At 37.1% G+C, this 13,155-nt stretch overlaps 1 protein-coding gene and 1 pseudogene across 2 annotated transcripts in view; one reads left to right on the top strand and one right to left on the bottom strand.

Annotated features, from left to right (window-relative positions):
- The window catches only part of Chp1 (calcineurin like EF-hand protein 1), a 42,691-nt gene that overhangs the window by 11,505 nt on the left and 18,031 nt on the right, over nt 1–13,155 (top strand). For both annotated transcript variants that reach the window (XM_047540849.1, XM_047540848.1), the window contains one exon: nt 9,268–9,348. In XM_047540849.1, coding sequence (XP_047396805.1) covers nt 9,268–9,348 — 81 coding nt within the window. The remainder of the gene's footprint in view (nt 1–9,267; nt 9,349–13,155) is intronic.
- LOC124978452 (uncharacterized) lies at nt 3,833–3,931 on the bottom strand (annotated as a pseudogene).

Here is a 13,155-nt window from a genome sequence, read left to right as displayed (position 1 = left end):
CCTTATGCCTGTAATCCCAGTATTTCCAGAGGCTGAGACAGGAAGTTCACAAGTTCAAGGTCAGCTCAGTAATTAACGAGGCCCTCAGCAACTTAGTGAGACCCTGTCTCAAAATAAAAATAAAAGTACTTGGAATGTAACTCAGTGATAAAGTACTCTTGGGTTAAATTCTCAGTACCAAAAAGAAAAGAGAGAGATTTGGGTTCTTTGCTAGCATATCCCTTTTATTATTATTTTTTTGTCAATTGAGGCATTTTATTTGAATATATGTATTTCATTCTTAGAAAGAGAATTGCAGGCTCTCTGCTTTCTGGTGCAACATCTGGAGCTGCTTTCCTTCATGATATCCTTCCACCATGTTGTTTTTCCTCACCTTGAGCCAGATAATAGATTGGGCCATCTATGAACTGAGACCTCTGAAACTCTGAGCCCCAGATAAACTTTTCCTCCTCTAAAAAGAAGAGAACTGCAGAATTTTCTCTCCTTTGTGTTTTCTTCTTGCTTCTTCGTGGTCCATGATGCTATCTTAGGCTCTCAGTACAGTGAAACCAAACTAATGGGATAGGAGCAAATCATTCTCTCATTTTTCTGGGTCTTTAAGTTGTACATCAAATCTGGGGCTGAGCCAGGTGCAGTGGTACATGCCTGTAATCCCAGTGGCTCAGGAGACTGAGGCAGGAGGATTGCAAATTCAAGGTTAGCCTCAGCAATTTAGTGAGACCCTAACCAACTTGGTGAGATTCTATCTCTAAATAAAATACAAAAAAGGACTGGGGATGTGACTCAGTGGTTAAGTGCTCCTGGGTTCAATCCTCAGTACATAAATAAATCAATAAATCTGGGGCTGATCACTCCACGCTTATTTAACTTGCCTATAAGTTTCACATTTTCCCAGCCTTGTGATCATTAATAATTTAAAGTTTGACAGTGTATCCAATGCTTCATCATCACAGTTAGAAAGAAACTAGATGATGACTTTGGAGCATGACCTAATAAGAAACTGGTGCTTACCCTTTAGCATTCTTGATGCTTTTGAGGACACCAGCCAGGACATTCATGTATACAATTATGGTAGTATGGAAAGTTGTTGGAGTAAAACAGCTTTAATACTTTAATAATTCCTTTGAGTTTGGATTTATATCTTCTTCGTAAATTCAGTTTGAACTACTAAGTAAAGATAGAGAATGTACGTTAATTCCAAAACTTTTTCTTCTTTGTAGAAAATAGACAATTTGTAAATGTATGTTTTCATTATTTCCGCTGTTTTTGGGAAAACAATGGAAAAACTTTTGTAAAATGAGAAAGGGTGAAAACATTCCAGATGTTAGCTAGTGTCATGTATGCCTTGAAGTCTAGGTAAGATTTGCTGGCTGGGGATATAACCCAGTTGGTAGAGTGCTTGCCTTGCAAGCACAAGACAGTGGGTTCAATCCCCAAAACTGCAAGAAAAAAAAAAAAATTGCTGCAGCCTCCCCGGGTAGCACATGCCTGTAGTCCCACCTACTCAGAAAGCGGAAGCAGGAGGATTACCAATTCAAAGCCAGCCTCCAAGCTGCCAGGCTTGGTGGCGAGTGCCTGGAATCTGGAATCTCTGCAACTCAGGAGGCTGAGGCAGGAGGAGGATCAAAAGTTCAAGGCCAGCATGGGCAATTTAGTGAGGCCCTAAGCAACTTAGTGAGACCTTAGTCTAAAAATAAAAAACACAAAGGGTTGGGGATGTTGTTCAGTGGAAAAGTACCCCTGGGTTCAATCCCCAGTACCAAAAAAAAAAAAAAAAATTTCTTCAACCCCTGAAACACCATTTTGTACTCTGTGGGAAACTGGTGGACTCACTTTCTCATTTGTTAGGTATTTTTTAAGTACCTATAAAGGTGCTAAGCACAATTCTCAGTGCTAATTTACACAAATTCTCTGTGAGAGAATAAGTGGTAGAAAGTGTTGGGGTAATTTTTTATTTCATAGTCATCAGAATTTGATTTTTTTGTACTTAGCTTCACCAAGCTCTAGGTCTTAAACCTTTTCTTTGATCATTATTACGGTGTGGATTTAAATATGGAAGACACGCTAAACCTCCTTGAATACAAAAAGGAAATTATCCCATTATACCACATAATATGTCAAATAGTAAGTAACTAGCACATTTTACGTTAGTCATTTTGTTGAACCCACTTACTCTCAGAGACTTCATACCGTCTGAGCATCTCAACCTCTAACCATTTGGTCAGATTCTAGCCAATTCCTCTCCTACTCCCTCTAACCATCGAAATTAGCTGGTGAACCCTAAATTCTTTGGTCGTACAGAGCAAATCAGCTCTTTCCAGCCTTTACTGCCAGTTTGAACTTGATCAACTTTTTTAACTTTTCTCTTCCACCTCCATGGCATGGGCTGAGGATGAAGCTCCAGTGGTAGAGTGCTTGACTTAAATGTGTGAGGCACTGGGTTCCATCCTCAGCACCATATAGAAATAAATAAAATAAAGGTATCGTGTTCACATATGTGGCCTGAAACCAAATTCTACAGAGTGAGAAGCTATAGTGTAGATTCTTGGTATTTCACATTCCTTTGTAGTGATTATTCCCAACAGAACATAAAGTAGGATCTATAAAAGACTTTGGTTACAATAGAGCTTCTTCAAAGTGTTTTTAGATTCATTCTAAAATATGTTCTTTTATATACATATATATACACACATATATATACACACATACACACACATATATATAGATATATCTTTTTTTCATGGTTGTTAATGGACCTTTATTTTTGTTTATTCATATGTGGTGCTGAGAATTGAACCCGCCTTACACATGCTAGGCAAGAAGTCTACCACTAAGTTACCACCCCACCCCTAAAGTATGTTTTATAGAAAAATAAATTCCTTGTCTGTCAATAGGTAGTGTATTAAAAAATATGTGAGGTTTGGTAAACAAGGTTTAAAAGGCTTCTTTATGGCAATATTTCACCACACCTTTAAATATATTCACACATAATTGGAAATTTCCAAGGGGGAATATTGTAAACAGTATTTACCAGATTGATTTGCTCTTTTTTTATACAAACCATATTTTTAGGTTGGTATAATCTTACAAATCTTACTTAGATGCCATTATTTGAGTGAAATACTTCTATGATTGCTTTGGTTTTATATGCCTGGAATGGGCACTGGCAATTGTTGGCAACCAACTCATTTTTATTTTTAGGTACATAAGCAATTTTTTTACGCAAATTTTTTAGATGGGAATAGGATTTATTAGTGTACGTAAGTAAGGAGTAGGGAGCACAATGAAGCCCTCCTGAGTACAGAGCCCCCTGCCACTTGTCTGGGGAATCAAGATTGGGGATATATATATTGGTCATCTGGGATAAGCCTCTTCTTACCCACTGCATCTTCAGATTCATCCACATTAAACATGGTAAAATTTCACTTCATTGAGATGTGGATCTTCTGGTGGCCAGGGAATTTGAACTTGACTCTATGTAGGTTCTCAATCCTTGTTCTGCAGCTTGGGGCAGATGAACATTTTGGGGCTTATGTGAATACTGATCACCATCTGGGGCTTTTGTTTTCTTACCTTCTCCTTTTTCCTTCCTTCCTTCCTTCCTCCCTCCCTTCCTCCCTTCCTCCCTTCCTCCCTTCCTCCCTGTGGTTCTGGGGATAGGATCCAGGGTCTTGTCTTATGCCTTCTAGGCAAGCATTCTACCACTGAGCCCACCAATTCTTGGGTTTTTTAGAGGCATTCCACATAATTGTCTTAAACTGGGGACAGCAAAAAAAAAAAAAAAAAAACTGGGGACAGCAAAAGATCAGAGACATGAATATCCATTGGAAAGTACTGCCTCCAGGGTCCCCTGGGCAACCTGTACAAGCAGCAGGCTTCATGTACCATTTGGGAGGCTGCTGTTTGCAGCCATTGAGCCCCCTGGGCCCATTCATTAAAAGATCCTTTAATTAAATACTTTCAATACTACTTCCCTTACTTGATAACTGAGTGTGATGCCTTAGTGAGATTCTGCAGGGCAGAATTGTTCTCAACTCTGCTGTACCCTTTCTACTGAAACTTCCTTGCTATTACATCCACACATCTGCCTTCTGAATTACAGAATTTGTTAGAATTCCTTGGCTACTTAGTACATTTTTCCTACTCTGATTGTTCATACTGTGGATATATTCCCATCTATACCTTTTTACCGGCATTTCAGGAATTTCTAAAGAATGAGAGATGGTGAATGTGTATGTGTCCACCACTCTCAACCAAAAGTCAGAATGCAGCCTTGCAGATAAGCCAGTCTGACCATGAAACACTAAAATAAATTAGTAAACACTGGATAATTTAGCAAAGATTGGCTTCAATATTTATTGGCACTGTGTAGGAAAAAAATCTGCTATAACAAAATGATCTTGTCAGTTTAATTTAAAATATTGATTAAATACTTTAGAAAGTATTGTCATTTCAGTGTTAATATGTTGTACCACATAATTAATCTGTTATACTACTTGTTTTTTTCTCCTTTTCATTGGTATGATGTAATTATTCATAATAGGTAGGATTCATTATGCCATACTTTTTAAAACAACATTTTTCAGTTGTAGATGGATACAATATCTTTATTTTATTTACTTATGTTTATGTGGTACTGAGGATTGAACCCAGTGCTTCCTCACATGTGCTAGGTGAGTGCTCTACCACTGAACCACAACCAGCCCTCATTATGCCATACCTGTATAAGCATATAACATAATTTGATCAATCTCATTCCGTAATACCTTCCTTTTCCCTTCCTTTCTCCCTCCTCCTTAATTTTGTAGTGCTGGTGATTGAACCCAGGGCCTCGTGCATGTTAGGCATATGCTCCATCACTAAGCTACATCGTCAACCCTTTTTATTTTATTTTGAGGCAGGGTCTTACTAAATTCCTCAGGCTGGCCTTGAACCTGAGATCTTCCTGCCTCAGCCTCCTGAGTAGCTGTGATTATAGGTGTGTGCCACCATGCCCAACTGTTTTCTTAAATGAATGTGTGTTTAATTAAGTATCAAATTAACAGATTTTAATCTCCTTAATGTAAAATTCATGTAAATCACCAACCTCTGGGTACTTGAAATATAAATAGGTTTCTGTGAGATCAAATATGTGTGTGAAGAGAAGGGATTTTGCTAGGACTAGGGATGTAGCTTAGTTGTAGAGCACTTGCCTAATGTGTGCTAGGCCGTGGTTTGATTCCAGCACAGAAGAAAGAAACAAACAGCAACCACAAAAAGAAAAAAAGGAGAGAAAAAATAGGAGAAGGGAGAAGGAACTTACACAGTGAAAGAAATTGGTGCAAAGGCATAGCACTTCTGTTTACTCACAGTCTCTCTCAAATTGACCTTTCAGAGCATCTCTGTGCCTTTGAATGTCTGGAAAACCATTGCTCCTTAGGAAGTTGTTGACCACAAAGAATGCCATAATATGTGGTTTCATTTGTAGACTTGCCTACTAACATTTACAATGTCTTTTTCTCAAAAAAATCTTTGTTTTCCAAGATATGCTATAAGGCTAAATATAGTGTTTTTTAATGAGTTCACATTCATTGCAAATGAATTTTACACATGCATGTAGACCACTTTGGAGTATTTATTTTTTCTCTATTGGGTTTGTATTCCTTGGCCAATTCAAGAAATTAACTTTTAAAAAAAACTGCCCAATCTCTATTTTAGATGTTCTATACAATTGTGTATTGTTTAACAGTTGAAAAACTTTTTTATACACTCCTATTTTAATTTTGATGTCTTATTTATTTTTTAAATATATATTTTAGTTGTGGGTGGACACAATACCTTTATTTTTTTTAATGTGGTACTAAGGATCAAACCCAGTGCTTCACACATGCTAGGCAAGTGCTCTGCCCCTAAGCCACAACCCCAGCCTAATTTTGATGTTTTAAATAAAATTCCCTTCAATCTGGTGACTGGAACCACATTGTATATAAAAACAAAATACTAAGACAAGAACTAGATAGTATCAAAGGACATTAGGTCCTTGTTACTATTGGAAAGCCCAAATCTAGATCCCACCATTGAGACTGGGGGTTTCAGGTTAGGTTGTACACCTGCAAATTGATACCAGACCTGGTGTTTACACTGTGTCTTTTCTCAGCTAAAACTACTTATGCTTATTAGACATTAAATTTAAGTATGTGACAATTTAATTCAAATCAGCCTTAGTCAAAAGGAATTTTTGGGGGGAGGGGTACCGGAGATTGAACTCAGGGGCACTTGACCACTGAGCCACATCCCCAGCCCTATTTTGTATTTGGAGATAGGGTCTCACTGAGTTGCTAGGGCCTCGCTAAGTTGCTGAGGCTGGCTTTGAACTCGATCTTCTTCCTACCTAACCTCACAAGCCACTGGGATTACAGGTGTGCACCACTGCACCTGTCAGGGAATATTGTTTTTTAACCTCAAATAAGAGCTACATTTTAGTGATAATGTAGACTTTGTATTTCATGAGAAATTATGTAATAAAAGCTAGGTATATATTTGTTGGGTTAAATAATCAGGACTTCCGTAATTATCTTTTTTTTTTTTTTTTTTTCCAGTAATGGTTATCAAACCCATTGCCTTACACATGCTATCTTTTATCATCTTAAGAAATTCAGTTATGAATGACTTTTTTGTTACATTCATTGGTACAAAAGTTATTGCTGTACATGATCATGGAAGATTAAAGTCCAGAGTTATTGTTCTAGGGCTTTGTGCTTAGTCCAGTAGGTCAGTTTCTACTTGTCACCAGAGGTAGTAAAGATGAGCTAGTTGTTAAGAATCATGTAAATGTTAAGCCATAAAAGGAACAGAGTGTGAAGACTTCTAGATGAAACAGGAGGATTTCATGCTGTTCTGTCTTCATTAGCATTTAGTTTGAAGAAGACAGAGCAATATATTTGTCTTCTATTAGTAAATTTCTAAGAGGTAGGAATCAGATTTATTGAAGTTAATATTTTTATAACTTTTTATCTGGAAATTGTTTCAAACTTAGAGAATATTGGTATTCATTTGTACAAGAACAGTACAAAGAACTTTTGTATAACAAGGACATTCTCAGATCAAAATCAAGAAAGTCAGCATTTTGATACAGTATTAGTATGTAATATTCTATATTCAGTATGTCCATATTCTTATGATTCATGTGTCATTTTTGTCTATCTTCTAATAATGTCTGTTACAGAAATTTTTTTCTCAACTCATGTGTTGAGTTTAGTTTCTTTAGTTTCCTTTGATCTGGAACAATCTCCTGTCTTTCTCTTTTTGTTTGTTTCTGTGGTGCTGGGACTTGAACCTGGGGCCTTATGCATGTGAAGTATATGCTCTACCTCTGAGCATGTACCTCAGCCCCTCTGCCTTTCTTTGTCCTTCATGACATTGATATTCTTGTAGAGTGCAGCACAAATATATTTTGCACAACTTTGAGTTCTTGGCACAGGATATCATCTACAGAAGGTTTTTAAAAGTAACTATTGAAAACTGGAGCTGGTTGTGGTGGCATACATCTGTAATCATGGCTGTTTGGAGACTGAGACAAGATCATTGCTTGAGCCCAGGTTTGAAGGCAACCTGGGTAACATAGTAAGACTCCATCTCACAAAAAAAAAAAAAAAAAAAAAAAAAAAGTTATATAGTCTTTTTTTTTTTTTTTTTTTTTTTTGGTGGTGCTGGGGATTGAACCCAGGGCTTTGTGCTTGCAAGGCAACCACTCTACCAACTGAGCCATAGCCCCAGCCCCTATATAGTTTTAAAAAATGGTTGAACATTTTTTGAGAGAGCAACTTTCTTTTAAAAAGTTCAACATGGGAGCCAGGCATGGTAGCTCATGACTAATCTCAGCAACTCGGGAGACTGAGGCAGGAGAATCATAAGTTCAAAGGCTAACCTCAGCAACTTAATGAGACCCTGTCTCAAAACAAAAACTAAAAAGGACTGGGGGTGTGGCTCAGTGGTTAAGCACCCTGTTACTTAACCACACAAAAAAGTTTAACATGGGAAAGGAATGGACATTTTTTTTTTTTAAGTACATACTTTGACTTACAGAGTTGGATTCAAATCACATTTGTGCCACTTAATCAGTTGTGTGAAGGGAAAATTACTTTATCTCAACCGATTCAGCTTTAAAAGGGTATAAATAAAGCATTGTCATAAAGAAATAAGATATTGTATGTAAACAAAGTTAGAGCAGTACAGGATGTATGTGTGGTGAATGATAACTACGAATATTCACTGAACACAACTTTCCAGTTACATGAGGATGACTGCTCTTGTCATGTTCAGTGTTTACTTCTTTAGCTCTAGTTTATAAAAGGAAATGGAGGAAAATCTAGAAATAATGGAAATCATTTGGTTGTCACATTCTTTTCTTTGTACCGGGGATTGAACTCAGGGCACTCAACCACTGAGCCACATCCCCAACCCTATTTTTATTTTATTTAGAGACAGTGTCTCACTGAGTTGCTTAGCACCTTGCTTTTGCTGAGGCTGACTTGGAACTCGGAGATCCTCCTGCCTCAGCCTCCTAAGCTGCTGGGATTACAGGTGTGCACCACTGTGCCTGGCATTCTTTTCTTGAATGTAAATATCACCTAAGAATTCCTTGTATTTAGTAGGTGCTTGAGATTTTCTTTTAAATATTTTTCATTATAAATGGACACAATAGGGCTGGGGATATAGCTCAGTTGGTAGAGTGCTTGCCTTGCAAGCACAAGGCCCTGGGTTCAATCCCCAGCACCGCAAAAAAAAAAGAATAAATGGACACAATACCCTTATTTGTTTATTTTTTAATGTGGTGCTGAGGATCAAACCCAGTGCTTCACATGTGCTAGGCAAGCTTTCCACCACTGAGCCACAACCCCAGCCCAATGCTTGAGATCTTAACCAGGATATGGAAGCTCCTCAAAAGTTTTGCCCCCACATTTAAGTTCTAAGTACAAAATGGCAGTGTTCAAGGAATCATTTACTAAGGAACAGCTTAGTGTTTCCTTGTCAGATGGTTTGTTGACGTAACCTGAGTACTGAATTCACTGGAATGTGGCATAGTCAAATCTGGCTTCTTTCACCCCTAGTTGATGCAAGAAATACTTGGCAGCTATTAAAATGCTATTCTTTGCAGTTATTTGGTATAATTTGCCACAAAAGTAAATTCCAAGAGGTAATATTCTTATTAGGTTGCTCCCTGTTTCGGAAGAAAGGAGTTCATTCTAAGGACCAGTAATCTCTAACCCAAGGTGATTCTTTTGGCAGCCGGGAAGATTTCCAGAGGATTCCAGAACTTGCCATCAACCCACTGGGGGACCGGATCATTAATGCCTTCTTTCCAGAGGGGTGAGTTGGGGCAACTGTTGTGGCTGTCTCAAACTAAATTAATTACTAAGTTGGAATAATGATATTACTTGGGTTATATCAGACATAATCCCCTGATTATGTTGGGTATTCCTAATTTTTATCATGTCAAAATTATCTATTCTGTTCTATCCTACTTGCTCTTTTTTTTTTTGGTAATTTGGTGATGCTGAGAATTTAACTCAGGGCCACACAAATGCCATGCAAATACTCTTTTACTGAGACACATACCCAGTCCTGTCTCCTCCCTCTTTTAAACTTAAATATGTGTATGAGACTATTTTTTCAAAATTCTTAGATTACAAACTGGGAACGTGACTCAGGAGTAGAGTAGAGTACTTACCTGTCATACATTAGGTCTTGGGTTCAATCCCTAGCACCAGAAAACAATCAATCAAATTCTTATATTAATCTCTGTTTATTACTGTTATAAAACTAGACTTTAAAAATATTTTATTTGGAAATAATTTCAAATTTACAGAAAAGTTGCAAAAAATTAAAGTACTACAAACAATCAATTCCTGCATATCTTTGACCCACATGCATATATAAACTTACTATTAACATTTGGCCTCATTTGTGTGCTCTTTCTCTCAAAACTAATCTACAAAAGTACAATTTAAGGCTCATATGTAATTACATTTTTCCTTATAGCCACATTTAAAGAGGAAGAATAAATAACTTTGACAATATGTATTCGATTTAGCTTAATGAGCATACCCAAAATATTGTTATATTCAGTATGTAACCAGTATTAAAAATTACTGAAATATTATACATTTTTAATATTAAAAATTGAAATCCAGGAGCTCGTGTTATGGCTCAGTGGTAGAGCACTTAGCACATGCGGGGCCTTGGGTTTAATCCTCAGCACCACAAAAAATTAAAAATAAAGGCCTTGTGTCCACCTACAGCTAAATCCAATGTGTTATTTACATATGACATATAACAAGTCAAATTAAACATGATTTAAGTGCTCAGAGCCATATGTGACTAGTGGCTATACTTTTGGATAGTGTGACTCTTGCATTTGTTCTCTTGCCTTCCTCTGCTTCTTTCTGTTTCTTTCTTCAACTTTTACCAGGATCTTTTCCCACACACACACTTTTTCCCTCTCTCCTTCTCCCTCTTTTTCCCTTTCTCTCTGTGCACATACATACACACACACATGCACATACACATGTTTACACATATTTATACACATAAGTTCTTATATAATTTGTGTGTTCGTGTAATTGTATTTCTACATCATTTGATGTAAGTTGCGTAGTCATGACCTTTTACCTCTAAATGTTTCAGTATATGTTTGTTAATGGAGATATTCTTTTACATATTCATAGTAGTTATCCATTTCTATAAACTTAACATTGATACAGTACTTTATTACTCAGTTCATTTATTTGTTGTCTATTTTATTCTTACCTATTATTCATACTTCAATTTTGTCAATGCATCCAGTAATCTTTCTATAACTTTCCTCCCTCCATTTCAGTATCTAGTCCAGATCACTTGTGGTGTCTCTTTACCCCCCTTTAATCTGGAATATTTCCACAGCCTTTATTTTTCTCTTGTGGTATTTGTTAAGGATACAGTTCCCCCCCATCACACACACTTTTTCAAGTAGATTGCTCCTTAATTTAGGTTTGTCTAACGTAGAACCAGACTTTTGATGTTCTTTGCTACTTAATACACTGCCTTCGGGGTGCTGAGTAAATATTTATTGATTTAGTTAAGAACTTTTCATGACTAAAGTGTATCATAAAACTTGTTTTAAGTTATCTCCTAAACAGATGAGTTTTCTTGGTTCCATGTGAATTGTCCATATGACCCAAAGGTCTTCAAAATGCTGTACAGTGCCAGTTCTTAATAATGAGACTGTCAGTGGGAAAACTATCAGATAAAATGCTGGAGAGGAAATTTTAGAGCTCTCAATTGAGACTAAAAGAATTTGCTAAATGAGAGTGTGTGTTGGTCACTTAGAAAATTGGTGTGACAGAGTGGGATTGCTGGCTCTGTTGTAGTCAGAAATTGAATCGACTGAAATCTGCTCTCTTACTCATATTAAACTTGAACAATCTCATACCCTCCCTCAGTTTTTTTTTCTTTCTCCCTGAATTTCCCTGTTTACTTCAGGTGGTTTTTATGCTAAATTCTTCCATTTATCTACTTCCTCTTTTAATGCTGATAGAGCATTGAATCCTGTTCAAAGGTAATGTTCACAGATATGCCTTGTACCCCACCCTTTTCAATGTGTGTGTGTGTGTGTGTGTGTGTGTGTGTGCACATAGTGGGGATTGAACCCAGGGCCTCGCGTAGGTTAGACAAGCACTATATTGCTGAACTACATTCCCAGCCCTATACCCAAACCTTTTGCAATGAAAACCAAAACCAGTAGAGTCACTTTTGCCAGCGTTTCCCTAGAAAACCCTTTTTCCTTTAGTCAACATTGATTACTTGAAGAAACAACTTATGGGAAGCTGTTTTGTAAGGCTAAACCACATTTTCTCAGACTGTGGTTATTACCTATTGTGTTCTTTACCAGTGTACTGCTAAGGAATCTAGTCAGGGTGCAGATGAGCAAGCAATTTACTCTATGCCTACATGTCATGGTTGAGGCTCTTGGCAGGCTGCACCTTCTTCTTGCCTTTTTTTTTTTTTTTTTTTTTTTTTTAACCAAAGATTGAACTCAGAGGCACTTAACCACTGAGCCATATCCCCACCCCTTTTTTATATTTTATTTAGAGACAGGATCTCACTAGGGTCTTACTAAATTGTTGAGGGTAGCTTTGAATTGTGATCCTCCTATCTTAGCCCCCTGAGCCTCTGGGATTATAGGCATGCACTACCATGCCCTGTTGCTTCTTACTTTATTAGAAGTAGATATTTGGCTTCTGGGCTTTTATTTCTTCTGTAGTCTTATGAAGATAGAGTTTTCCTTTTTTTTATTATGATTTTTAAGATTGAGATTTGATAGTAGACCATTGGTACTTAGTTTCCTGTTAGAGACAATGCTAGGAATATATGTACTCATTAACCAGTTTGTTCTGGCATGACTCAAATCCTGTTTCATATTGCTTTATTCCTCAGAATTTGCTCACATTTTTGACCAGTTACTATTACATTAGCAATATAGCTACCATTAAGAACTAAAGGTCATTCTTTCAAGTACAGTGGGCTCTGGAGCTAGCCTTTGAACTCTATGTTAGAAGGTCTCTGAGCTGGCCTGGCACATTGGCGCTTGCTCCTACTCAGGAGGCTTGGGCAGGAGAATCATGGGTTCAGAGCCAGCCTCAGCATCTTAGTGAGACCCTGTCTTTAAATAAAATACAAAAAAGGGGACGGGGGTTGTGGCTCAATGGTTAAGCACCCCTGGATTCAACCTTTGGTACTAAAAAAATAAAAATAAGATCTTCAAACTGTCTCTATCTGACACATAAGAGACTTTATGTACTTCATCTATTCAGAGGGGTACACCAAGACTGAGATTTTTTTCAAGGTAGCTTCAGGAAATGGACCACCTGCGGTTTAAAGTACACACAATTATTATTCAGGCATTTAAAAATGTTTCAAAGTATTTATATTGATTGGAGAAATGCTTAAAATATTTTTAAAAAATACACAAAAATTACATATATGGTAGGCTCACAGTTATGCAGAAAATATAGAAAAGTTAAAAGAAAATATATTCATATCTAGACTAGGAATGTAGCTCAGTGATAGAGCATGTGCTTGGCATGTGAGGTCCTGGGTTCCATTGCAGGCACTGAGGAAGAAAAGAAGGAAGGGAGG

The sequence above is a fragment of the Sciurus carolinensis genome, chromosome 2, assembly GCF_902686445.1.
Source record: "Sciurus carolinensis chromosome 2, mSciCar1.2, whole genome shotgun sequence".
Taxonomy (NCBI): domain Eukaryota; kingdom Metazoa; phylum Chordata; class Mammalia; order Rodentia; family Sciuridae; genus Sciurus; species Sciurus carolinensis.
The sequence above is the reverse complement of the archived record's forward strand: the minus strand, read 5'-3'. Positions and strand labels throughout refer to the sequence as shown.